Source organism: Budorcas taxicolor, chromosome 3, assembly GCF_023091745.1.
Source record: "Budorcas taxicolor isolate Tak-1 chromosome 3, Takin1.1, whole genome shotgun sequence".
Classification (NCBI taxonomy): domain Eukaryota; kingdom Metazoa; phylum Chordata; class Mammalia; order Artiodactyla; family Bovidae; genus Budorcas; species Budorcas taxicolor.
In genome coordinates, this window is record NC_068912.1 from 52,259,727 (window position 1) to 52,287,413 (window position 27,687).

The 27,687-nt window shown below is 39.0% G+C and overlaps 1 protein-coding gene across 1 annotated transcript in view; it reads left to right on the top strand.

Moving 5' to 3' along the window:
- The first annotated feature begins 23,646 nt into the window (after positions 1-23,646).
- HFM1 (helicase for meiosis 1) overlaps positions 23,647-27,687 on the top strand; it is a 114,229-nt gene continuing 110,188 nt past the window's right edge. The window contains exon 1 of the mRNA XM_052637751.1: positions 23,647-23,717. Coding sequence (XP_052493711.1) covers positions 23,647-23,717 — 71 coding nt within the window. The remainder of the gene's footprint in view (positions 23,718-27,687) is intronic.

Below are 27,687 nucleotides of genomic sequence, written 5' to 3' on the forward strand. Positions count from 1 at the left end.
GGTAGGGGTCCTGAAGGGTCCCCTTCCTACCCCAGGAAATCTGGTAGAGGATGTCCACCAAATAATCCAGGAGATAAAAGCAGCAGAAACATCTAGAGAGATTTGTGATGTTAGGCTGGAAAAACGTTGGTAATAACTTCTGTTTTTAAGAAACAGTAGAAGGAGTCTAGGCCTCTTTTAGAGAATAATTTAATAAATTTTTTTTTTTTATATCTGCCTTGTGCATGGTACCAGGCCAAATGCCAGGAGTATAGCGGTGAGTAAGAAATGAATACAGACTTGGTCCTTATACTCACAGAGCTTACTTTCTGCATGGGAGACTAATGTTGACTATTATTATGTAATTGTATGTAGGTAAGTGCTAAAAAAAAAAAGTACAGGATGTCATAACAAGTGATAGGTAACAGAGGAGCCTGTCTCACTCTGGAGATCAGGCAAAGTGCCCCTGAGGAACTGGCAGATGATTTCAGATCTGAAGGATGAGGTGGGTTGACCAAAAAAAGGCAGAGAGGAGAATAAAAAAGGTACCTTAGTTAGACTACTAATTAATTACTTCAAAACTATTGAAAACATACAATGTGCCAGGTATTATTCTAGGCTCTGGAAGGGGCAATAAAAAAAGAATAAAGTTTCTGCTCTCATGGAACTTATATCCCAATTTGTGAGACAAAGAAAATGAAAAATAAACAGGAAACCATCTGATAATAATAATAGTGCAAGATTTTCAGTTCTCTCAGATAAACCTGTTGACAATGCAACGCTAACCAAAATGCCAGCACGATTTTTATTTTTTTATAACTTGACAAACTGATTATAAAATTTGTATGGAAACACATATAAAGTTTTAAAATATAAAGTTGCAAAAACTTTTATTACCAAATACCAAGACCTAAAGCAACAATTAATACAGTGTGGTGTTGTTACAAGGGTAGACAAATAGACCAATGGAACAGGATAGAGCTCAGAGATAAATTCACACTTAATATATATAGCCAAGATGCCACTGCATCTTTGCTGATGTCATGGGGAAAAGGATATTCTTTTCAACATGTAGTGCTAGGTCAATTGAATATCCATGTAGAAAATCAACACTCAAAAATCAGGTTCTTGTGTAAAGCAGAAGAATAATACTCCTATATAACATAGGAAAGATAACACAGGAAAATATCTTTATGAACTTGGAGTTATCCAAGAGTTCTTAAACCAGTCACTAACCAAAAAAGGAAATATTGATAAATTGAACATCATTAAAATTAAGAACTTTTGTTATCAAGAGACACTGTTAAGAGGGTGAAAAGACAAGTTATGGAGTGGGAGAATATTTGCAAGATAAAAGAAAGAAAAGAAAGATACCCTGAAAGTGAAGTTGCTCAGTCATGTCTGACTCTTTGCAACCCCAGGGACATCAGGCTCCTCCGTCCATGGGATTTTCTAGGCATGAGTACGGAGTGGGTTGCCATTTCCTTCTCCAGGGAATTTTCCTGACCCAGGTATTGAATCCAGGTCTCCCACAACCAGGGTAGTCCATTTGCAACATATGTAGCTGACAAAAGACATGCCTGGATTATGTAAAGGATGCCTACAAATCAGTTTAAAAAAAAAAAAAAGGTGGGAGGGGACTGGCACAGGTATTTCATACACACCAAAAAATAAAAAATAAAAGATTATATAAAAGGAAAATAAGCATAAGAAAAAATGCTCGGACTTTTTAGTAAGAAGAGAAATACAAATTAAAACCATAATAGGATTGTATTGCATACCTACCAGAATGGTTGACACGTTAAAATTTTAACAATATCAAGAACTAGCTAGAATGTGGAACAATTAGAGGGGAATGTATACTGATGCAATTACATTGGTATATAAACTTAATGTGTGCATATTGTATGTCCCAGAGAGTCTACTTCTTGTTATATCAATATACCAAACAGAAATACATTCTTAAGTGCACAGAGAGACGTGTATAAATGTTGTCGCAACACTACTTGCAACAGACCCCAAATGGAAACAGCCCAAATGTCTGTCTTAGTCTATCTGGGCTGCTATAACAAAACACCATTGACAGGTTGGCTTATAAACAACAAACTTTCACTTCTCGCAGTTCTGGAGGCAAGGAAGTCCAAAGTCAAGGTCCTAGCACATTCAGTGTCCGGGGGTAAGGGTTGCTTCCTGGTTCAAGGTCCATCAACAGAAGAAAGCATAAACGAATTTGTCATAGTCTTAGAACGAAACAGTAGACGGCAGTAAAAGTCAACAAATCTACTGCATGGCTGAATCTCATAAATATAATATTGAGCAAAAGAAGTCAGTCACACTAAAGTACATATTATATGATTCAATTTCTATGATGTTTGCATGCATGCACGCTCAGTCACTTCAGTCATGTATGAGTCTTTGCAACCTATGGACCAGAGACCGCCAGGCTCCTCTGTCCATGGGATTCTCCAGGCAGGCATAATGCAGTGGGTTGATGTGCTCTCCTCCAGAGGATCTTCCCCACCCAGAGATCAAACCCGAGTCCCCTGCATTGCAGGCTGATTCTTTACCACTGAGCCAGTGGGGAAGCCCATATGAAGTTTAAGTACAGGCAATACCAATCTATGGAATTTATATCTGGAGGAAGATTATTTTTCTTTTCATCAGGGTGTTGATAAAAGAGAGTATTCACTTTGTAAACCAAACAAACAAACAAACGTGAAGCTGTATATTTAGAATTTTTCTACTTTTCATATGTATGTATGTTGTTCAGTTGCTCCATCGTGTCCGACCCTTTGTGACCCCATGGACTGCCAGTCTCCCTGTACTTCACCATCTCCCGGAGCTTGCTCAAACTCCTGTCCATTGAGTAAGTGATGCCATCCAACCATCTCATCCTGTCATCCCCTTCTCCTCCTGCCTTCAATCTTTCCCAGCATCAGGGTCTATAATGAGTCAGCTCTCCCAATCAGGTGGCCTCTTCATCAGGTGAAGTACTGGAGCTTCAGCTTCAGCATCAGTCCTCCAATGAATATTCAGGACTGATTTCCTTTAGGATTGACTGGTTTGATCTCCTTGCAGTTCAACAGACTCTCAAGAGTCTTCTCCAACATCATACTTCAAAAGCATCAGTTCTTCAGCACTCAGCCTTCTTAACGGTCCAACTCTCACATCCATACATGACTACTGGAAAAACCATAACTTTGACTATATGAACCTTTGTTGGCGAAGTAATGTCTCTGCTTTTTAATACGCTGTCTAGGTTTGTCATAGATTTTCTTCCAAGGAGCAAGTGTCTTTTATGTTACAGTTCAATTAAAACATTTACTATAAAAAAAAGAACTGAAACCATCGTACGTGGTTTCTCCTTAGTTAGAAGACTGGTGATTATAATCTGAATAGCAATCTACTAAGGAAAATTAGTAGTAGAAATTGGTAAAGTTAAATGTTTCATTAAAAGTGCTTAAAAGTTGTCTTTTATGTGATTGTTTTCACATAATTACTTTGCTTTTAAAGTCTCAATTAGAGTATGTTTAGGTATAACTAAGGAAAAATTACTTGCATGTTAAGGTAGGCTAGGCTATGATGTAATAACATTTTTCTCTCTTCCTCCACTCCTCAAATCTCAATGGCTTAAAATAACAAAAGTTTATTATTTCTTATTCTCATCAGTCTAATTAGATGTTTGGCAAATGACCTTCCACACAAGGCTTCAGACCCAGGCTCTGCCTGTCTTCTGACTCAGCTTTCCTGTGGATATTGAGTTCTTCCTGAACCCTCTGCATCTGGCCAGCCAAGGAGCAAAAGTAGAGTATGGACAAGGCATACTTTAAGCTCCCTTGATCCCAAGAGGACACATCTCTTCTAATTGTGTAATAAGATTTAGTCACTTGGTTCTAAAAGATACACTGGGGCTGGGAAAAGTAGTCAACTCTGTGCTGAGGAAGGGGAAACAAGTTTAGTCAGCCTGTAGTTGGCTCTGACATACCTGGAGTCCAAGACAGACTGTGTGGTCATTATGGGTGTGCACAGAAAGGAGCTGCTGGGGAATAGAAATTCTAACAGGAAGAGTTACAAAATGGTATTTTAATCAAGAAATCTGTCACATTCAAGGGTATAAAAAAGAAATTGGAGAAAGAATAGTCCTTTCATGATTTGAAAGAAAGAGGTTATTCTGAGGGAGAGAATGAGTAGAAGAAAAATTAAAATGGAGACACTACAGCACTGGAGGAAGGAATGTATCAAGGTTAAATATTTGAAACAGACCATGAAAACTTAGTCTATTCATGATAGATTGCACAGGTCAGTGAGACTTTAAGGAGAGACAAAACAGGGACACAAAGTAGGTAGGCCTATGGACTATTTTGCATTTTTTTCTTTGTTTTCAAGAGCAGGTTAAGCTAAGAGCTTGGTACCATTGTAATCAAGAAGAGGTAAATTCTCACAGGAAAAGCTGAAACTTACAGCTACCTCCTAATGTCCTTAACATTGGAACCTGTACTTATATGGTAATAACATGTATTGAATGGTTTTTTTTTTTTTTTTAATTTTGCCTGCATTAGGTCTTTGTTGAAGTGAGCAGGTTTACTTGCCCTGGCATGTGGGATTTTAGTTCCTCAACCAGGGATTGAATTTGGCAATAATGAGTTCATGGTCTCTGCCACAGTCAGCTCCCAGTCTTGTTTTTGCTGACTGTATAGAACTTCTCCATCTTTGGCTGCAAAGAATATAATCAATCTGATTTTGGTGTTGACCATCTGGTGATGTTCATGTGTAGGGTCTTCTCTTGTGTTGTTGGAAGAGGGTGTTTGCTATGACCAGCAGGTTCTCTTGGCAAAACTCCATTAGCCTTTGTCCTGCTTCGTTCTGTACTCTAAGGCCAAATTTGCCTGTTACTCCAGGTATTTCTTGACCTTCTACTTTTACATTGCCAAATTCAGCCTTAAATTGAAGAAAGTAGGGAAAACCACTAGACCATCCAGGGATGACCTAAATTAAATCCCTTACAATAATACAGTGGAAGTGACCAATAGATTCAAGGGATTAGATCTGTTAGACAGAGTGCCTGAAGAACTATGGACGGAGGTTTGTGATATTGTACAGGAGACAGGGATCAAGACCATCCCCAAGGAAAAGAAATGCAAAGAGGCAAAATGGTTGTCTGAGGAGGCCTTACAAGTAGCTGTTGAATAGATAAGAAGCAAAGGCAAAGGAGAAAAAGAAAGATATACCTATTTAAATGCAGAGTTCCAAAGAATACCAAGGAAAGATAAAAAAAGCCTTCCTCAGTGATCAATGCAAAGAAATAGAGGAAAACAATAGAATGGAAAAGACTAGATATCTCTTCAAGAAAATCAGAGATTCCAAGGGAACATTTCTTGCAAAGAAGAAAGGACAGAAATGGTATGGGCCTAACAGAAGCAGAAGATATTAAGAAGAGGTGGCAAGAATATACAGAAGAACTATACAAAAACGATCTTCATGACCAAGACAATCACAACGGTGTGATCACTCACCTAGAGATCCTGGAATGTGAAGTCAAATGGGCTTTAGGAAGCATTACTACGAACAAAGCTATTGGAGGTGATGAAATGCCAGCTGAGCTCTTTCAAATCCTAAAAGATGATGCTGTGACAGTGTTGCACTCAATATGCCAGCACATTTGGAAAACTCAGCAGTGGCTACAGGACAGGAAAAGGTCAGTTTTCATTCCAATCCCAAAGAAATGCTATGCCAAAGAATGCTCAAACTACTGCACAACTGCTCATCTCACTTGCTAGCAAAGTAATGCTCAAAATTCTCCAAGCCAGGCTTCAACAGTACCTGAACCATGGACTTCCAGATGTTCAAGCTGGATTTAGAAAAGGCAGAGGAACCAGAGATCAAATTGCCAACATTCATTGGATCATTGAAAAAGCAAGAGAGTTCTAGAAAAACATCTACTTTTGCTTTATTGACTATGCCAAAGCCTTTGACTGTGTGGACCACAACAAACTCTGGAAAATTCTTAAAGAGATGGGAATATCAAACCACCTGACCTGCCTCCTGAGAAATCTGTGTGCAGGTCAGGAAGAAACAGTTAGAACTGGACATGGAACAACACACTGGTTCCAAATGGGGAAAGGAGTACATCAAGGCTGTATATTGTCACCCTGCTTATTTAACTTCTATGCAGAGTACATCATGCAAAATGCTGGGCTGGATGAAGCACAAGCTGGAATCAAGATTGCTAGGAGAAATATCAATAACCTCGGATATGCATATAACACCAACTTTATGGCAGAAAGCGAAGAAAAACTAAAGAGCCTCTTGATGAGAGTCAAAGAAGAGAGTGAAAAGCTGGCTTTAAACTCAAGATTTAGAAAACGAAGATTATGGCATCTAGTCCCATCACTTCATGGGAAATAGATGGGGAAACAGTGGAAACAGTGTCAGACTTTGTTTTCTTGGGCCCCAAAATCACTGCAGATGGTGATTGCAGCCATGAAATTAAAAGATGCTTACTCCTTGGAAGAAAAGGTATGACCAACCTAGCCAGCATATTAAAAAGCAGAGACATTTCTTTGCCAACAAAGGTCTATCTAGTCAAAGCTATGGTTTTTCCAAGGATCCTGACCCAGGGATTGAACCCATGCCTTATACGTCTCCTACACTGCAGATGGATTTTTTACCGCTGAGCCACCAGGGAAGTCTGCATGGGGCAGAACAATTGTAGAATCTGCTGCTTACTCTATTCTCCCTACTTGTACCATCACCTTGAAGAACTCGGACCAAAAGCAGGGTGTGTTAATCAGGGTAAGGCTATTCTGCGGAAAGAAACCCAATATTAATTCAGTTTCTTAAGGAAGGTAAAGTTTATTCATCTCTCATGTAATAGTCTGCTGTGAGTGTTCCAGGTTGGTAGACAGCCTTTCTGGTTCTGATCATTTAGGAACTCATGTTCCATCTATCATGTTGTGCTGTTTTCTGGGGCACTATTGCCATTTCCATGATCAAAAGCTCATCACTATTGATTCCAGCTGGGCTTCCCAGGTGGTGCTAGCGGTAAAGAACCTACTTGTGAATGCAAGAGACACGGATTCCATCCCTGGGTCAGGAAGATCCCCTGGAGAAGGAAATGGCACCCCACTCCAGTATTTTTGCCTGGAGAATCCCATGGATAGAGGAGCCTGCCAGGCTATAACAGTCCATGGGGTTGCAATGGTCAGATATGACTAAAGCGACTTACCATCATGCACATGAGTTCTAGCTAGTGGAAAAGAGTATATCTTATGGTCTTTGTCAGAAGTGACACACTTCACTTGCATCACATTTTATTGGCAGAAACAGAGTCATGTGGCTACACTTAACTGCGAGTGGGAATCACAAATCTTGTCTCTTGCTGGAGAAGCCCAGCTATAACTTTGGAATGAATTTTGGTAATCATCTAGCAGTATCCATTCAGAAAGAATGAAGTGAGTAAAACAGAACATTTGAAATTCTTTTACATATACTATCAAAACCGCATACATGTGAACTATGTTCCTATCAGAGTTATATGTGTATACCATTGGTCATGAAATTTTCTCAAATTCAGAAAATTATAATTTTTTAAACTACCAAATGTGTGCTAAAATTTCAGTGAAGTTTCAGTCCCAATTCTGACTTTTTAAATTACTAAGATTTCTAAATCTATGTCTTTAAGATTTTCTGGTTCCTCCTTTTTTCAAAGTCAAATCATTGAAGATAAAGAAGCAAACACTTTAAATGTTAGGAGATATTCCTCGGTGCATAGCAAATTCAAGTTTTGCTCTTTGGAAATTTCTGGAATTAAAACAAATATTTTTGATCTACTATTGTTTGAGTTGGTTAAATCTGAGGACATTGAACTGTGGATAGGGAGGGCCAAATATAGTTACTATTTAAAACATGAAGGTAGAAATTTCTTTTTAAAGTAACTAATGCAGTCATCCTAAAAATTTTGCTTTGAAAGTTTATATTAACATATTGAAAGTATAGGAGTGTTAGTGCAGAATTACTGAAAAATAATCTTGCTTTCTGGTTTGAGGTTGTCACTAACTATATCCTAAGAAAGTTTTATACAAATCTTGGCGTGTGCAAGGAAATCACATATTTCAGCCCAATATTTAGTAATATACAAGGTTTAAAATGATAAGTCTTGTTTTGGGTATGGAGAAGTTGAATATCTTATAAACCAATCCTCCCACAAATAGCAGTGTTAGAACTCTGGACAGAATGCAGAAAAATACAACTACTTGAGGGTCTGGAGACTGAACAGAGAGATTTTTTTTAAGACAAATTTGGAAGGTAAAATGTGGACTATGTGATTAGAAAAAAAAATTTATTCCCAGCCTTAATTGACATACAGCATCGTATAATTTAAGGTTACAATATGTTGGTTTGATACATTTATATATTGCAAATGTTTACCACCATAGCATTAGCTAACATCTCCATCCTGTCATATAATCGCCTTTCTTTTTTTGTGGTGAGGACATTTAAGATCTATTCTCTTTGCAACAAGTATATAATACACTATTGTTATTTATAATCACTATGCCGTACATTAGATCTCCAGAACTTGTTAATTTTATAACTGGAATAAACATCCCCACTTTTTTAATGTTTTGTTCAGAGGCCCATGTTAAACTCACCCTGTGGTCTCCACCAACAGTGCGAAGGGTACATGGTCTCATTATTGTTGGGCAGTGGTGAAAGTCCTGATTCTCCATTAAGCATCATCTGATATCTTTACAGAAGGGAGGAGGGGTCTTGGGGATGCTGGAAATATTCAATATTTTTTATTAAGATGATGATTTCACAGATATATACAACTGTCATAACTCATTCAATTGTACGTTTTAAATGGATGCAGTTTTGTACATAAATTATTTATCAATATATTTGATAAGAAAAAAGTGAGAAAGCCTTTTTCATATCGTTCTCCATAGCTGAAATCTATTTCTCAGTCAGTAACAGCCCTTAACTAATTCTGTCCTGGTTCTGCCCTTTGAAACCATACCTATAAAAGCATGATCAAATTATTTATTCCACCGTAAGTATCTCTCAAATATTTCAAAAGAGGCACCATACTTCTCTTAGTCTTTTCTTCTCCATATTAGATACCACCTCTCCCCAACTCCCCACTCACTGACTCTAAAAAAAATTAAGCCCTAAGCTACTTAACCTTCCTGTTTCCCACCTTTGAATATACTTCAGTTTGTCAACATTACTGATAAAAAGAATCATCCAAAACTAAATGCAATGTGCTATACATTATCTATTTAGATTTGTTCAAGGGAGATAGCATACTTTTAGAAAGAGCAGGGGACAGTTATAGCAAAATTTGAGTTCTCTGGTTCTGCCAGTGTGTGACTGGCTTTTTGATCTTAAGCAAATCAATCCCTCAGTATAAAAAAGGAACTGGAATTATTTATTTGACCCAAGATTTTATTCATTTTTAGCATCTGAAAATGAAAGCACAGGTAAGAAACCTCTGAAAAACTTTTTCAATTAGGAAATATAAATCAACTGATACATTCTGCTTAAAAATGATGTAAGCAAAAAGAAACACCAACATTTTGTGACTTGAAAATAATTTTTTAGTTTTGTATCAGATGTGTGTTTGAAGGGATGTTCATTTTTCCATTTGTGTGGAGATTAATGATCCCTAACTTTGGTTGTTAGGAGATTTTCCAGTCATGTGGTTTGTGACTTGCTATGTAATCTCTATGGATTGGAAAAATTCAAAACATATGGCAGCTCAGATGTTAAGTTGGGTGAAATTAAAAATTAAAAAATTTCAGAGTTGTTTAAAAGATGCTTTGCTGTATATATTTTTTATGTCATTTGTATATATGAATATGTTGAGAAAATGCCACTTAGGAATGAAGTCTAAGGAAAAATATATCTCCTTTATACTTTAAGTCCACTCTAGGTAACAGCATATGTTTCAAATGAAATAGGACTTTGTTCAAAGTCAGAGATTTTAAAAATAAACTTTTTCTAATTGAATATTTAAACAACAACTGCAACCAAATCAGTGACAACTGCTGTTCAAAGGAAATAATATGGTATGTAGAAAGAGCCAGGGATAGAGAAATTCAGCCAAAATTACTATATTAAAAATCAAATTCTAATTTCTGGAATATTTCTTCATTTGAATACATTTTCAAATAAGTTGTGTGAATGGTACTTTTTTCAATCCAGGAAAAAACATTCTAATTATCCAGTATTATAGATAATAGCCTACCAAATCATTTATTTCTTTAAAACTTCCCCCAAATACCTGAAGAGGGAAATGGCAATCCACTCCATTATTCTCGCTTGGAGAATTCCGTGGGCAGAAGAGCCTGGCAGGCTACAGTCCATGGGGTCACCAAGAATCTGACAGGACTGACACTTTCACATACTTAAAAAAGATGATGGATTCTTTCTCTTTTTCTCTTGAATTAAGGAGATACCTTGTTATAGAAGACAAACATAGACTCCCAGTTTCATCTGAACTTTTAGGTCTAATAATCTTAGTTCCCTTTTTTTTTTTTTTTTGCTTCTAAATATGATTTAGTATATTGTTTAAGCTCTTTATAAGGACAAGTTAAAATCTTAGGGCTTTTTGTTTGTTTAAAACAGAAACATATTTTCAGCAAAATGAATGACTTCAAAACTCAAATTGTTATATTTCAACATTGTTTAGTAGAACATTTTTGTTATTTTTCAAAGATAAGTTTTTTAAGGGAAACTGTTTTGAACAGTTGTGGAAATATTTGTTCATTATGTGACATCACAGGTCCACTTACTGTTTTAACATAAAATTACAGAAATATAGAATACAATGAAATCATCTAGAAAAAAAAACAAAACAAAGCTTCCTCAAATGATTTCTGATACAAAACATCCTATAAAGAAGTTTCCTACTGGTTGGTTACTTGCCCATGTCTACAAGTGTGAATGGAGAGAAAGTGTGAACACAGGCTGTGGGATTTGGCAGGAGTTCTTTTTTGGAGTTAATGGTGTAATTGTTTTCCTAAGATAGAATTGTTTAAGTGTTCTGTTAATTAAGGGACACACAAAACAGTCAAGTACAATTCCTAATGTTCAATAACACCTGAAAGTTTGACAGCTCTTTTTATTCCACAGATATCTGAAAAAATTCTAACAATACACATTAATTTGCTTCACTTTCACATTAATCATTGTTTTATCTTATTGTTTCCTAGGCATATAGGGTTTTTATTTCCCTCCCAATTTCCATGTATTTTCTTAAGTCAACAGTTTTCACCATTTGGAATGTGTTCTTGGCCAGAATGGTCTCACCTGGACTTGCTTTAACCCACTCCACTCTATTTTCTAGTGGAAGGACAACATTCCTTCTACTTAAATACATATATTCTCCATCCACACTGAATCCACTCTATCCACGCACACAGACAATGCATCTACTGTCCCAGCCCCTCACTCACTATTTGTGTGAATTCTTAGACATTTTCCCCATACACTGAATGAACAAATGCTTTAAGCTGTTGAGTGCTATATACATTTTTTTTTGACACTGGTGTTTCATAGGTCACTAATCTGAGTTAGATAAAGCAAGGGAACATTGCAAGTGACTTTTTCTCCACCAAAGACAACAAAACAAGTTATTACTTTGAAACCATACCTCCTAATTGTCAGAATCCCAGCTCCTCTGACACTCCCCGCCCAAATGTCCCTCCTGTTTCCCAGCTGGCAACTGGAGGAAGGACTTCATAAACTCCCCTGGCTTTAGCAATCAGTCCTATCAACTATCACAAATAGCATATACTTTTCATAAGACAGGCACACTTTCCTGGCTGATTCACACCTCCTACTTACAGCTGCCATTGCAGCCATGGTAACAGTTCTGTTGCTTCATATTGTTGCCTGTGCTCAGGCTTTGCACTGTTCCGAGGCCAGCAGAGCTCTATCAAGGTGGGACCTTCCACTCTGGAAGGCTTAGCAGGGCCAGGCCCTGTGAGTGGTCTGTGAGCACAGCTTAGTAGCCTCTCCTCCACAGCCTGGTCCCTACACCTTCTTTTGCTGCTTCTTGAGAAATCTGCTGCTCCCTGAATGCAAATGTCTTCCTCCTGGTGCCTAGTACCAGAGGGTAAGGTGGGGCCTTAACCTCAGCATCGGTTGAACTACTTTTATTCCTTATGCACTTCATTATACCCACTCTTCCTCCAGAAAGTTATCTCATGTTCCCAGGCCTGAGGGCAGGGCAACAGGGTTGGGGGGATCAGGACAGAGGTGACGAACAGCTAGAATTGCCAGAGAACGTTTTCAGATTTAGCCCCTTCTCATCTCTGGTGACTATTCATAGTGATAACTGTTGTGAGAAACAACAGTGGCTCAGACGGTAAAGTGTCTGCCTACAATGAGGGAGACCTGGGTTTGATCCCTGGGTTGGGAAAATCCTCTGGAGAAGGAAATGGTAACCTACTCCAGTACTCTTGCCTGGAAAATCCCATGGATGGAGGAGCCTGGTAGGGAACAACCCATGGGGTCACAAAGAGTCGGACACGACTGAACAACTTCACTTTCACTTCTCTGGTGATTATTCATAGTGACAACTGTTGTGAGAAAACAGACATGTCTATTTTTCTTTGTGGTGGCTTCAGACTCCAGGCAGACATGGATACAGCACTCCCAGCTTTGTTCCCTGGAACAAAGTGCATGCTATTACATGCACTGTGCTTTCTCAGTGCTTTGGCATATTTAAACATGAGATAACCCAAGCTTAAATACATCTTAACTCAATATATATCACAAATGAATAATTACCTGCTAGTTTTAGTAGTATCTCTCACCATTCCCTCTTGCTTCCTGGAAAGGATTCTAGGCAGATGCATTATTCTTGTTTCTTCATGGTGTTTCTTATTTCTGTTATTCTGTTCAAACTCCAATCTGTCCAGTATCTTAACTGGTTACTTGTGTACATGCTAAGTTGCTTGAGTCACATCCAACTCTGTGCGACTCTAGGGACTGCAGCCTGCCAGGCTCCTCTGTCCATGGGGATTTCCAGACAAGAGTACTAGAGTGGTTTGCCATGACCTCCTCCAGGAAATCATCCCCACCCAGGGATCGAATCTGAATCTCTGATGTCTCCTGCACTGGCAGGCGGGTTCTTTACCACTACTACCACCTGGGAAGCCCAACAGGTTACTTGCAACTTTGCAAATCTCTTTATTTGCAATAATGATATAATGTGCATGCATGCTTAGTTGTGTCTGACTCTTTTGCGACCCCATGGACTGTAGCCCTCCAGGTTCCTCCATTCATGGGATTTCCCAGGGAAGAATACTGTAGTGGATAGCCATTTCCTCCTCCAGGGGATCTTCCAGACCGAGGGATTGAACTGGCCTCTCTTGGATCTCCTGCATTGACAGGTCGATTCTTTACCACTGCACCATCTGGGAAGCCCAATGATACAATGGTGATACAATCACCTCTAGAAATGATATTAATTCTAAACAGTATCAGTTCAGTTCAGTCCCTCAGTCGTGTCCGACTCTTTGCGACCCCATGAATTGCAGCACGCCAGGCCTCCCTGTCCATCACCATCTCCCGGAGTTCACTGAGACTCACATCCATCGAGTCGGTGATGCCATCCAGCCATCTCATCCTCGGTTGTCCCCTTCTCCTCCTGCCCCCAATCTCTCCCAGCATCAGAGTCTTTCCAATGAGTCAACTCTTCGCATGAGGTGGCCAAAGTACTGGAGCTTCAGCTTTAGCATCATTCCTTCCAAAGAAATCCTGGGGTTGATCTCCTTCAGAATGGACTGGTTGGATCTCCTTGCAGTCCAAGGGACTCTCAAGAGTCTTCTCCAACACCACAGTTCAAATGCATCAATTCTTCGGTGCTCAGCCTTCTTCACAGTCCAACTCTCACATCCATACATGACCACAGGAAAAACCATAGCCTTGACTAGACAGACCTTAGTCAGCAAAGTAATGTCTCTGCTTTTGAATATACTATCTAGGTTGGTCATAACTTTTCTTCCAAAGAGTAAGCGTCTTTTAATTTCATGGCTGCAGTCACCATCTGCAGTGATTTTGGAGCCCCCCAAAAATAGTCTGACATTGTTTCTAGTTTCCCCATCTATTTCCCATGAAGTGATGGGACCAGATGCCATGATCTTTGTTTTCTGAATGTTGAGCTTTAAGCCAACTTTTTCGCTCTCCTCTTCCACTTTCACCAAGAAGGTTTTTAGCTCCTCTTCACTTTCTGCCATAAAGGTGGTGTCATCTGCATATCTGAGGTTATTGATATTTCTCCCGGAAATCTTGATTCCAGCTTGTGTTTCTTCCAGCCCAGTGTTTCTCATGATGTACTCTGCATATAAGTTAAATAAGCAGGGTGACAATATACAGCTTTGACGTACTCCTTTTCCTATTTGGAACCAGTCTGTTGTTCCACGTCCAGTTCTAACTGTTGCTTCCTGATCTGCATACAGATTTCTCAAGAGGCAGGTCAGGTGGTCTGGTATTCCCATCTCTTTCAGAATTTTCCACAGTTTATTGTGATCCACACAGTCAAAGGCTTTGGCATAGTCAATAAAGCAGAAATAGATGTTTTTCTGGAACTCTCTTGCTTTTTCCATGATTCAGCAGATGTTGGCCATTTGATCTCTGGTTCCTCTGCCTTTTCTAAAACCAGCTTGAACATCAGGGAGTTCACGGTTCACGTATTGTTGAAGCCTGGCTTGGAGAATTTTGAGCATGACTTTACTAGCATGTGAGATGAGTGCAACTGTGTGGTAGTTTGAGCATTCTTTTGCATTGCCTTTCTTTGGGATTGGAATGAAAACTGACCTTTTCCAGTCCTGTGGCCACTGCTGAGTTTTCCAAATTTGCTGGCATATTGAGTGCAGCACTTTCACAGCATCATCTTTCAGGATTTGAAACAGCTCAACTGGAATTCCATCACCTCCACTAGCTTTGTTCATAGTGATGCTTTCTAAGGCCCACTTGACTTCACATTCCAAGATGTCTGGCTCTAGATTAGTGATCACATCATCATGATTATCTGGGTCGTGAAGATCTTTTTTGTACAGTTCTTCCGTGTATTCTTGTCACCTCTTCTTATAAACAATTTAATCATATTAATTTAACATATTAATCATAACAATTTGATCATATTACTGCAAGACCTTGCCAATTACTCTGTTATCTTTAGATAAAAACAAAACAAAGAATGCCTGTTCTTAAAATCTGTTTTATACTCTGATCCCTGATATTTAGAAATCTTTTAAAAATGTCTGTCAGTGGCTTTTAAAAGTCCCCTCAAAGATATATCTTTGTAGATATATCCCATGTTTTATTAAGATAGTCTTATATAAGATTCTGGATGCCATTTAGGTAAAGCCTACCTTCTTCAGATACTAATCACCTGAAGGAATGCGTTTATTCCTATTTACCCAGGGACTTTATAATAATGGCAGAAGAATTTACTAAGAATGACTAAACACAGTATACTCTGTAAGGAGAAGTGTGTACAACTTGTTACACAAATCTAAATACAACTACCCATAGAGAATGTGCACTGGTTATCCCTCTCCATTTACTCATTCTGAAGAAATGGGTATAAATTTTTAACCAGGAAATAATTCTATTCCAGTGTGGAATACTGTCCCAAAGCCTCTGTTCTGGCACGTTTGCTTCTTACTTCAAGATTTGTGTTACATTTTAGACTCTACTTATGTAATTACAAGAAAAAAAAAACAGCCATTGAATACTGAGTCTTTATCAACTGATTTCTATGGAAAGCTTATATTCTTTGTATTACTACATTCTGGCTAGCTGTGGCTGGGAGATGCTTTGGCTCTGGGTCTATTTGGAACAACCTATCCAGAGGTCTCATTAACATCAACATTCTTGGCTTTGGAGAACTGAAAACCAGAAAACAGACATTTTAAATTCATTTTGGCTGAAGACTCAATTTCTGCATAAAAACAAGCAAACGGAGCAAACGGATCTCCTAAAATATGAGTACTGGTTTCTTTTGCATCATTAAACATACTCCTTAGAAGCTGGAACTCAAGGAATTACTTCTAATTAACACTTTTCGTTGATTTTCTTGGTTACATAGAGACTTACTAAATCTTTCCTTAAAGAACAATTAACTTTTGACTATCAACCCTTCATACTTCTTCTATTTAAGCATCTATTAAATGTACAGATAGCATCGGACTTTTCTACACGATTGTGCATAACCTCTGAATTTCTCTTTCCTCCCATGTATCCCATCATACCAGACTTGATTTCTTTCTTATTTCTTTCTTATTTCCTCAGATATTAACTGTACACTTTTCAGAGTCTCCCAAATGGGCTTACCTTTTCTTTTCCAAGTCTGACAATAGCACAACATATTTCTGGCTGTCATAGAGAGAAAAATAGCCTTGAAGTTACGACATTTCTTGGTGCTTCCTTCTCTACTGCCATCAGCACTAATTTTTCAATTATCAGCTCTCTTGATCAGAGTTTAAAAGGAATGAAAGCTACAAAGTAGAGAAAATTTTTATTATGTTGACTTTATGAGCCAGAACCTAAGGCATCAATTGTATTAGCAGAAATCTATTTGTTCCTGTGTCATAAACATCTCTCTTTTGTTTTTCAAGTTCTTCCAGTCTTTCAAGACACCCCCTCCTTTATTTGAAATAAATACAACTTGTTGGTCTATGGTATGCCCAAAATGGATCAAAGACCTAAACTTAAGAGCTAAAATTGAAACTCTCAGAAGAATACATTGGAGTAAATCTTCATGTAATGGAATTTGGGAGTGAATTCACAGTTATGACACCAAAGCACAGGTTAAAAAGAAGAAAAAAAGATAAATTGGACTTCACCCAAATTAAAAACTTTTGTGTATCAAAGGATACTATCATAAAAGCAAAAAGAAAACCTACTGAACAGGAGAAAATATTTACAAATCATGTTAATATCCAGAATATTTTAAAAATATATAATAAAAGATAATAAAAATAAAATAATAAATAGCACAAAATTTAGCAATGGATATGAATAGACACTTTGAAAAGATGCCCAACATCATTAGTCCTTCAGTTCATTACAGTTCAGCCGCTCAGTTGTGTCTCCTTCTTTGTGACTCCATGGACTGCAGCACGCCAGGCTTCCCTGTCCATCACCAACTCCTGGAGCTTACTGAAACCCATGTCCATCAAGCCGATGATGCCATCCAACCATCTCATCCTCTGTTGTCCCCTTCTCCCACCTTCAATCTTTCCTAACGTCAGGGTCTTTTCCAGTGAGTCAGTTCTTTGCATCAGGTGGCCAAAGTATTGGAGTTTCAGCTTCAGCATCAATCCTTGCAATGAATATTCAGGACCGACTTCCTTTAGGATGGACTGGTTGGATCTCTTTGCAGCCCAAGGGACTCTCCAGAGTATTCTCCAACACCACAGTTCAAAAGCATCAATTCTTCAGTGCTCAGCTTTCTTCAGAGTCCAACTCTCACATCCATACATGACCACTGGAAAAACCATAGCCTTGACTAGATGGACCTTTGTTGGCAAAGTAATGTCTCTGCTTTTTAATATGCTGTCTAGGTTGGTAATAGCTTTTCTTCCAAGGAGCAAGCGTCTTTTAATTTCATGGCTGCAGTCACCATCTGCAGTGATTCTGGAGTCCAAGAAAATAAAGTCTGGCACTGTTTCCACTGTTTCCCCATCTATTTCCCATGAAGTGATGGGACAGGATGCCATGATCTTTGTTTTCTGAATGTTGAGCTTTAAGCCAGCTTTTTCACTCTCCTCTTTCATCAAGAGGCTCTTTAGTTCTTCTTCACTTTCTGCCATAAAAGTGATGTTATCTGCATATCTGAGGTTATTGATATTTCTCCCGGAAATCTTGATTCCAGCTTGTGTTTCTTCCAGTTCAGTGTTTCTCATGATGTACTCTGCATGTAAGTTAAATAATCAGGGTGACAATATACAGCCTTGACATATTCCTTTTCCTATTTGGAACCAGTCTGTTGTTCCATGTCCAGTTCTAACCGTTGCTTCTTGACTTGCATACAGATTCCTCAGGAGGCAGTTCAGGTGGTCTGGTATTCCCATCTCTTTAAGAGTTTTCCACAGTTTGTTGTGATCCACACAGTCAAAGGCTTTGGGATAGTCAATAAAACAAAAGTAGATGTTTCCACTCCTAGGTATATATACGAATAATTGAAAACAGGGACTGAGAACAAGATTATTTTTTTCTGCCTCATGTGCTTTTTATTTAAATTTTTATCTTATATTGGAGTATAGTATAATTGATTAACAATGTTGCACTGGTTTTAGGGGTACAACAAAGTGATTCAGTTATACATATTTTTCAAATTCCTTTCCCATTTAGTTTGTTATATAATATTGAGCAGAGTTCCCTGCTGCACAGTAGGTGCTTGTTGGTTATCCATTTTAAACATAGCAGCGTGTGCATGTCAATCGAACGCCCTAACTATCCCCCGCCCAACCATAAGTTCCAGAATGGAGTTTTATATACCATTTTTTCCTAGCTGCATTATTCACAATACCCAAAAGGTTGGACAAAATGTGGTATATACCTACAAATGGAATTCAGTTTCATGGACTCAGTCTTGTCTGACTCTTTGTGATCCCATGGACACTGCCTGCAGCACGCCAGGCTTCCCTGTCCATCACCAACTCCCGGAGCTTGCTCAAACTCATATCCATGGAGTAGGTGATGCCATTCAACCATCTTATAATCTGTCCTCCGCTTCTCCTCCTGCCTACAATCTCTCCCAGCATCAGGGTCTTTTCCAACGAGTCAGTTCTTCACATCAGGTGGCCAAAGTATTGGAGCTTCAGCTTCAGCCCTTCCAATGAATATTTAGGGCTGATTTTCTTAAGGATTGACTGGTTTGATCTCCTTGCAGTTCAAGGGACTCTCAAGAGTCTTCTTCAAGACCACAAATGGAATGAAAGTGAAAGTCGCTCAGTCGTGTCTGACTCTGCAATAGTCCATGGAATTCTCTAGGCCAGAATACTGGAGTGGGTAGCTTTTCCCTTCTCAAGGGCATCTTCCCAACCCAGGGATCGAACCCAGGTCTCCCACATCACAGGCGAATTCTTTACCAGTTGAGCCACAAGGGAAGCCCAAGAATACTGAAGTGGGTAGCCTATCCCTCCTCCAGCGGATCTTCCCCATCCAGGAATTGAACTAGGGTCTCCTGCATGCAGGCAGATTCTTTACCAACCGAGCTATCAGGGAAGCTCACCTTAAAAGGAATAAAACTCTGATACTTGCTACAACATGGATAAACTCTGAAAACATCATGGTAAATGATATAGGCCAGACATAAGACAAACACCATCTAAATCCATAAATCCACTTAACTAAAATTACCAAGAACAGAGGGAAGGATTAAGCATTCTATTCAACGAAAATAGGCAACCATATCCGGAGAGCCATAATTTAAAAGGGATTATAAACTTCTGGAGAAAACAAGGAGAGGCGGAAAGGGAGAGGTTGGGGGCTCCGGCGATCCATTGCTTGGAGCTCGGCTTAGCCAGGCTGGGGGTCCTCCGGGCCGGTGAATAGGCGCTCGGCTCCCAGGGCCGGCGAGGAGGTGAGCTCGGGGAAGCCCGGACGCCCGCTGGGGAAGGTGGGGACTGGGACTCGGGGCTCTCACCGGAAGGAAAAGATGGGAGAACGGGGACCCAGCGGGGAGGGAGGCCAGGGTGGCTGCCGGGAAGTGGTCGATTTTCCAAGGCGAGTGTCGGGCGGCAGGAAACGCGCGCGGGGAGGTGTCTGTAGTACGGCCGGCGGGACCACGTCCCAGCCCAAGCCCGCGCGGTTCCTCAGCCGCTTTCCAGTCAGAAGGTGCGAGGCGAGGCCTGAGGCGGCTCCGGCTTGTGAGGGACGGGTTGGCCGGCCGCCCGCCTACAACGCTAGCGGAATCGTGCGTTGCTTTGGCGGTTCCCGGAGTCTCGCGTGTTTATTCCAAAGTGTGTTTCACGCCCGGGGCGACGCGCGTGTAGCCGTGAGTCCGCAGGAACGCGACCCTAGATTCCCGGGCCCAGTGGCGGCGCTCGCGCCCGCGTCGTGGTCACTCGCCTGGCCTGAAGACTTACGCCGCGCGCCTGGGAATCTGGGGTGGGCTTGCTCGGATTTAGGGTACATCAGGGGGACGTTTTTGCCTCAGACCCCAGTTCGGTTCCTGCTGTAGCTTTTCGGCCCCCTGCGTCTCAACGGGCAGGTGGTGGAGATCAGGCCTCCGACTGTAAAGACCTCTCCCTGGCTGAGACTCAGGGTGGTTGTTCCCACGTTCATTCTCTTTGTCAACTTCCCTTGCAGTCATTTGTGACGGTTTTCCAGTGAAGGTTGGTCTGAGTCTTCACTGACTACCGATTTCTGGCAAATCAGTATTTCTTATCTAGGTTTCTGCACTTGTGAAATGTGTATTTCTGAGAGTAAAAGTTTTAAGAGATAACGGATCTGAACACTTTATACAATGAGGATGTAGAAGGTAAAATGCTAAGTCGTCACTAAAATAATTAGGTAAGGTGTAGATCATTTCAACACATCAAATTATGTAGTTACAAAAACAGTTTAAGAGTTTTAAGAGTGGTTAGAGCAAAAGCAAACACTTAAATAACAATTTCATACACGCTGAAACTAGGACTTTGTAAAAAGTAATCTAACACAGAAACGTACTCAGAAAATCTAACTCTAAACCTAAAAATCCAAAATCTATCATTTCTTCAATAACAAACTCATATTGAAGTATGGCAAGGTCCTTGTCAGGCCTGTGTTTTAAAAAATTTTTATTTACATAATTCAGGTGTCAAATTTGTGGTCTTTTAAAACTTTCATGATTTGATTACATGTATCTTGAACTAGAAAAAAACTACATTTTAAAACAGCATTAAAGATCTGGGGGGTAAAATTTTAAGACTCAGAATTGATGGAAAGTTATTTTTATTTAAAATTATTTTTGTAAACTGAACATTGCTAATGCATTTATTCCACAGAGAATTCTTATGGATCATCAACTATGAGCTAAAGGAATACATTAGTAAATAAAAAGAACTGGTTCTCTCTACGGGGAGAAAGATAAACAACTGAGCAGTTATAAATTAGTGCTGTGAAGAAAAATAATGCACAATATGGGGATGCAGTATTTTAGGTAGAAAGGATGTTTTCTTTCATAGGGCTGCATCAGTATGAAAATATATACACAATGTTTTTATTATGGACCCAAACAAGTTATATTCTCTTTTATGTCAGAACTAGACATCAAACTAAAAGTTCTCTTGGAAATATTTGCTGTTTATATAGGAGGTTTTTAGATTACTTTATGAAATATTTTTTAAGAACCAAATATTTTTAATTTGCAGTTTTATTGTTTTGCTTGCAGCTGCTTTTAGAATAAAGAGTTCAAACACATGTGTGTTAACCTTAAGAGTTTCTACTTATATTCTGAGGAAGCATAGCCATATAAAAGGGATCTGGTGAGTTTTAATTTGGAAAACTCTTTCTGTTGTTTAAGATTACATAGTTCTCCTAAGACTAGAAAAGGAACATTTTATTGGTTACTTTTGAATGCTATAGAAACATGACTGGCATTTTTGTTTATCAAGTAATTGTTTTCAACTTTTGAAATTCTTTACTTTAAACATGTTGAAGACTCCAGTTGGAATTTCTGAGTAACTCCCTTTTGCCTCTCTGCCCTGTTATCCTAGGCTTCTATTTTTCACATAATTAAATTGTTTAAAACATTTATAGAACCATGCTAATTTGTTTGAAGTTTGCTTTTTTTTTTGGTGACTAAATGATGAATAAATTGAGAAAAATGAAGAGGGCAACTATGCTAAACAGATGAAAAGGAGAAAAGCCCAATAACTAAACAAATGAAAAACCCCACAATATTCTGATAAAGTTTAAACAGTCCTAATGTAATCAAATTTAGCCCTTTGTTAGTAGCATTTTGTAAAGGGGTACATGTGGAAACATTTCTCTTTTCCCCAGGCACTTCCTGATGTAATAATGTGTCTCTTCATCACATCAGGGAGGGCTCAAAATTGAAGGGACTTGCTCTGACTTGGTCGGAGAAGGCAATGACACACCACTCCCAGTACTCTTGCCTGGAAAAAAATCCCATGGACGGAGGAGCCTGGTGTGCCGCAGTCCATGGGGTCACTAAGAGTTGGACACGACTGAGCGACTTCACTTTCACTTTTTACTGTCATGCATTGGAGAAGGAAATAACAACCCAGTCCAGTGTAATCCCAGGGACGGGGAAGCCTTGTGGGCTGCCGTCTGTGGGGTCGCACAGAGTCGGACACGACTGAAGCGACTTAGCAGCAGTAGCTCTGACTTGGTAATGTGGATTTCTCCACGAGATGGCGCTCAAATAGTGTCTTTGATTTTAGTTTCCATCCTAAGGAAAGATTTGCAGTATATTAACTATCACAGAATAGAAGTGTGGCTTATATTTTATGATATGTGCATCTGATTTTGTGTTTTGTCGTGTAGAGTTTTATGTTTCAGAAATTAGAAAAAAAATTGAGATGTAGTGTTGATGTGCAGGGGGAAGAATTGTATGTATCCATAGACGTGGTTCTATTGTGTGTGTGCGCTAGTGTGTTTAGTCGTGTCCAACTTTTTGCAGCTCCATGAACTGGAACTCGCCAGGCTCCTCTGTCCATGAGATTTTCCAGGCAAGAATACTGGAGCGGATTTTCATTTCCTTCTCCAGGGGATCTTCTGTACCCTCCGATTGAACCTTAGTCTCTTGTGTCTCCTGCATTGGCAGGTGGATTCTTTATCATTGGGCCACCTAGGAAGCCCAGATTTTTGTTATTTTTTCAGGTAGCCAATACTGAATGTTTTTATCCTTTACATTTAGATAACACTGCTGAATGTAAAAATTATCTTTTTAAGCATATATATGTGTATTATATAATATGAATATAAACATATATGTGTTAAACTTGTTAATATTTTTAAAAAATTCAAACATATATAAAAATAGACATTATAAGGAACTCCACATACCTGTTACATAGCATTAGCAATTATTAACTCGTTGCCAATCTTTTTCATCAGTATTCCTTAACATTTTCCTATTTATTTTGAAGTAAGTCCACTCTGTCCCTTGATTTTGAAGGAAATCCCTGCATATGTACACAGTATATTTTTAAAAACAAACACATTCACAATAAAATGTACTATGCTATACAATATCACAATAAAATGCACTATATTCAAAAATAATGGTATGACCAAAGTATTTTAAGGGCCCAAAAGGAGTCATTAATTCTGTTTTCCATAAGAGGACAAATTCAGAGAAGCCTTTGAAGAAGAAATGACATTGACCTGTACCATGAAGTATGGGTAGGAATATGTCAGGTGGAGAATGGAAGAAAACACATTTTAAGCATTTGTGCAGCATGAAGAGAGGCATACATGTGTGACTATGTGTGAATGAGTGGATAACAGAGTAATGTATTTGAATATTTAAGCACTTAGGAGGAAGTTGCAGAAGAAAGACTGTCTGTGATTATTTTAGGAAATTAATAATTATAGTTTATGGATCTAGAAAAATGTTTTCTACATCTTTGTAAATAGGCTATAAACTGGGTTTTGGTATTTTTTAGATTTTATGACAAAGTCCAGCTTTTAACAATGTTGGAATCAAATGACTCCTTGTTTTCCTTGGATAATTTGTTTTTTGAAAAAACAGATGAAGCTGAAAAGTAAGTCTGCTTTAAAAAATAGCAGTCTATTGTTTTCGGTTTTTTATTTTTACCGCATTTTAGTTTTATCTTTGGTAAATTTATAAATAAAAAATAAGGAATCAACAGGGAATGACATTTCAGGTATATACTTGGTAAACATGGAATTCAGGTATAAGGGAATAACTGAAGTTTAACATGTTATCATTTTAAAAATAGAATAGATTCTTGCCTATTTGGCTTTCATTTATTTGCATTTCTGGTTTGTTCAAGTTACTTTTGGCTAAAGTAAAGACTGAAAGTAATGGTTAAAGAGTAGCTCAGGACAAGGAGTGATGATGGCAGTTTTTGGAAACAGAAAGGGCAGTGTGCCAAAGGCCAAGTGTGATAGGCAGGTTCAATGCAAGCAGTAATCAGGGGTGGAAATAAAAATGTGACACCAAAGGAAATATGAATTGGGGAATAGGGAGTCTGTTAAATACTGGCTTTTAAGGATTTTCACATGTTAATCATTTTAATTCTAAGTTTTCTATGTATTCTATTCTTTTTTAGTGAAATATTGTGTAAATTATTTATTGCTCACTTATTTCATTTATTCAAATATTGACTGAATAAGACTTTTAAAGACTTTAAAGACTTTTACTTTAAAAAACTTACAGTCAGCTTGAGGTTCAACACATATATGGAAGAATCATTCATAAATAATGTGACCATGTAATTCAGACTGGGACACTTTTGAGAGTGAAAGAGTGCATCCAAATGGAATGACAGTTGTTAATCAGGACCGGCATCAGCAAATTTGAAACATATGGTTGCTCTTCTAACAATACAATGTATTGTTAGTTCTTTCAGACTTCACCTAACAGTCATGAGTAGGACTATATTGCTGAGTCCTATGAGTCACCCTAGGGAATTATTGACCCTGGTGATGATCTTAGAACTCTGTGATATAGTCCTAAATTTCAGTTGTTTTGGTGTATTGTCAGACAATGTGTTAGATATTGTCAGGTAATGTGTTGCAGATTTTTGATTTGGAAAATAGAGCTGCAGTAGCTATGTTTGAGGTGCTATGAGATGTATAAAAGTGAAAGACTGGGCCTTTTCTGGGAGATAAAACCCTCAACAAAGCAATAAGGAAAAAGATCGTCAAATCCTCAGGACTTGGCTTAGACAGTTTATGTGTTCTTCAACTTTATTTTCTGTTTCCCAATGCTTATCTTTGTTCTAATGAAGGACAAGCCAACTTAGGTTGGAAACGAGATATTAAAACATTACATGTTAATAGGATCACAGTTGAACAATAGGGCAATAGGCAGATGCCAATAGGGTGACAAAAATCTCATCAGTTACTGCAGGTTTTCAAACTGATTGTCAATTTCAACTGGTTTCTTGGATTTTCTGTTGTCATAGATGGTTTTGGACCAGGAACATTTGAGTTAAGACATTGATTTGTAATAATGTTTTGGTGTCATATACACACTTATGACCCATGATTAGTTGTCCAGTGTATCATCAGTAATTTGCTAACTTGTATTGGTTAAGATGCTAAAGTTTTGGAATGATATATTACTTTCTTTTTTTTATATTGGAGCAGATTTAAGATCCCTGTCACAGCATTTGAATTGGAGAAAATAAAATGGAGTTATAGCCATTATTTAGGTAGCATACCTCAGAGCAGTATCATTAATCCCATGACACACAAGGAAAAAAGATTGAGAACGTATAAGGATATGCTATACGCTGCTCTATAAGGATAAATTGAGGTTATCACAGAAAGGTAGTACATTAAGTTTAAGAGTTTGTAACTGAATGTTGTTCAGTTGCTCAGTCATGTCCAACTCTTTGTGACCCTATGGACTGCAGCACACCAGGCTTCTCTGTCCTGGAGTTTGTTCAAACTCAAGTTCATTGAGTTGATGAAGCCATCCAACCATCTCATCCTCTGTCATCCCCTTCTCTTCTTGCCTTCAATCTTTCCCAGAATCAGGATCTTTTCCAATGAGTTGGCTCTTCGCATCAGCTGGCCAAAGTATTGAAGCTTCAGCATCTGTCCTTCCAATGAATATTCAGGACTGATTTCCTTTAGGATTGACTGGCTTGATCTCCTTGCTGTCCCAGGGACTCTCAAAGAGTCTTCTCTAGCTCCACAGTTTGAAAGGATCAATTCTTTGGTGCTCAGCCTTCTTTATGGTCTAACTCTCACATCCCATACACAACTGCTGCAAAAACCATAGCTTTGACCATATAGACCTTTGTTAGCAAAGTAATGTGTCTGCTTTTTAACACACTGTCTAGGTTTGTCATAGCTTTTCTTCCAAGGAGCAAATGTCTTAATTTCATGGCTGCAGTTACTGCAGGAATTTTGGAGCCAAAGAAAGTAAAGTCTGTCACCATTTCCATTTTTTCTCCGTCTATTTGCCATGAAGTGATGGGACCTACCTCTTGAGAAATCTGTATGCAGGTCAGGAAGCAACAGTTAAAACTGGACATGGAACAACAGACTGGTTCCAAATAGGAAAAGGAGTACGTCAAGGCTGTATATTGTCACCCTGCTTATTTAACTTATATGCAGAGTACATCTGGAGAAGGCAATGGCACCCCACTCCAGTACTCTTGCCTGGAAAATCCCATGGACGGCAGAAGTTGGTAGGCTGCAGTCCATGGGGTCTCGAAGAGTCGGACATGACTAAGTGACTTCACTTTCACTTTTCACTTTCATACATTGGAGAAGGAAATGGCAACCCAGTCCAGTATTCTTGCCTGGAGAATCCCAGGGATGGGGGAGCCTGGTGGGCTGCCGTCTATGGGTTCGCACAGAGTCGGACATGACTGAAGCGACTTAGTGGCAGCAGCAGCAGCAGAGTACATCATGAGAAACGCTGGGCTGGATGAAGCACAAGCTGGAATCAAGATTGCTGGGAGAAATATCAATAACCTCAGATATGCAGATAACATCACTTTTATGGCAGAAAGTGAAGAAGAACTAAAGAGCCTCTTGATGAAAGTGAAAGAGGAAAGTGAAAAAGCTGGCTTAAAACTCAACATTCAGAAAACTAAGATAGCATCCGGTCCCATCACTTCATGGCAAATAGATGGGGAAACAGTGGAAACAGTGTCAGACTTTATTTTCTTGGACTCCAAAATCACTGTAGATGGTGACTGCAGCCATGAAATTAAAAAATGCTTACTCCTTGGAAGGAAAGTTATGACCAACCTAGAGAGCATATTAAAAAGCAGAAATATTACTTTGCCAACAAAGGTCCATCTAGTCAAGGCTATGGTTTTTCCAGTGGTCATGTATGGATGTGAGAGTTGGACTCTAAAGAAATCTGAGAGCTGAAGAATTGATGCTTTTGAACTGTGGTGTTGGAGAAGACTCTTGAGAGTCCCTTGGATTGCAAGGAGATCCAAACAGTCCATCCTAAAGGAGATCAATCCTGAGTGTTCATTGCAAGGACTGATGTTGAAGCTGAAACTCCAATACTTTGGCCGCTTGATGTGAAGAGCTGACTCATTTGAAAAGACCCTGGTGCTGGGAAAGATTGAGGGCAGAAGCAGGAGGGGACAGAGGATGAGATGGTTGGATGGCATTACCGACTCAATGGAGATGAGTCTGAGTAAACTCCAATAGTTGGTGATGGACAGGGAGGCTTGGTGTGCTGTGGTCCATGGGATTGCAGAGTCGGACACGACTGAGTGACTGAACTGAACTGAACTGAACTGATGGGACCAGATGCCATGATCTTAGATGTTTTAATGCTGGTTTTTTTTTGTTGTTGTTGTTGTTAATTTACTTATTTTAATTGGAGGCTAATTACTTTATAATATTGTCATGGTTTTTGCCATACATTGACATGAATCAGCCATGGGTGTACATGTTTCCCCCATCCCAAACTCCCTTCCCTCTTCCCTCCCCATCCCATCCCTATGGGTTGTCCCAGTGTACCAGCTTTGAGTGCCCTGTTTCATGCATCATACTTGGACTGGTGAT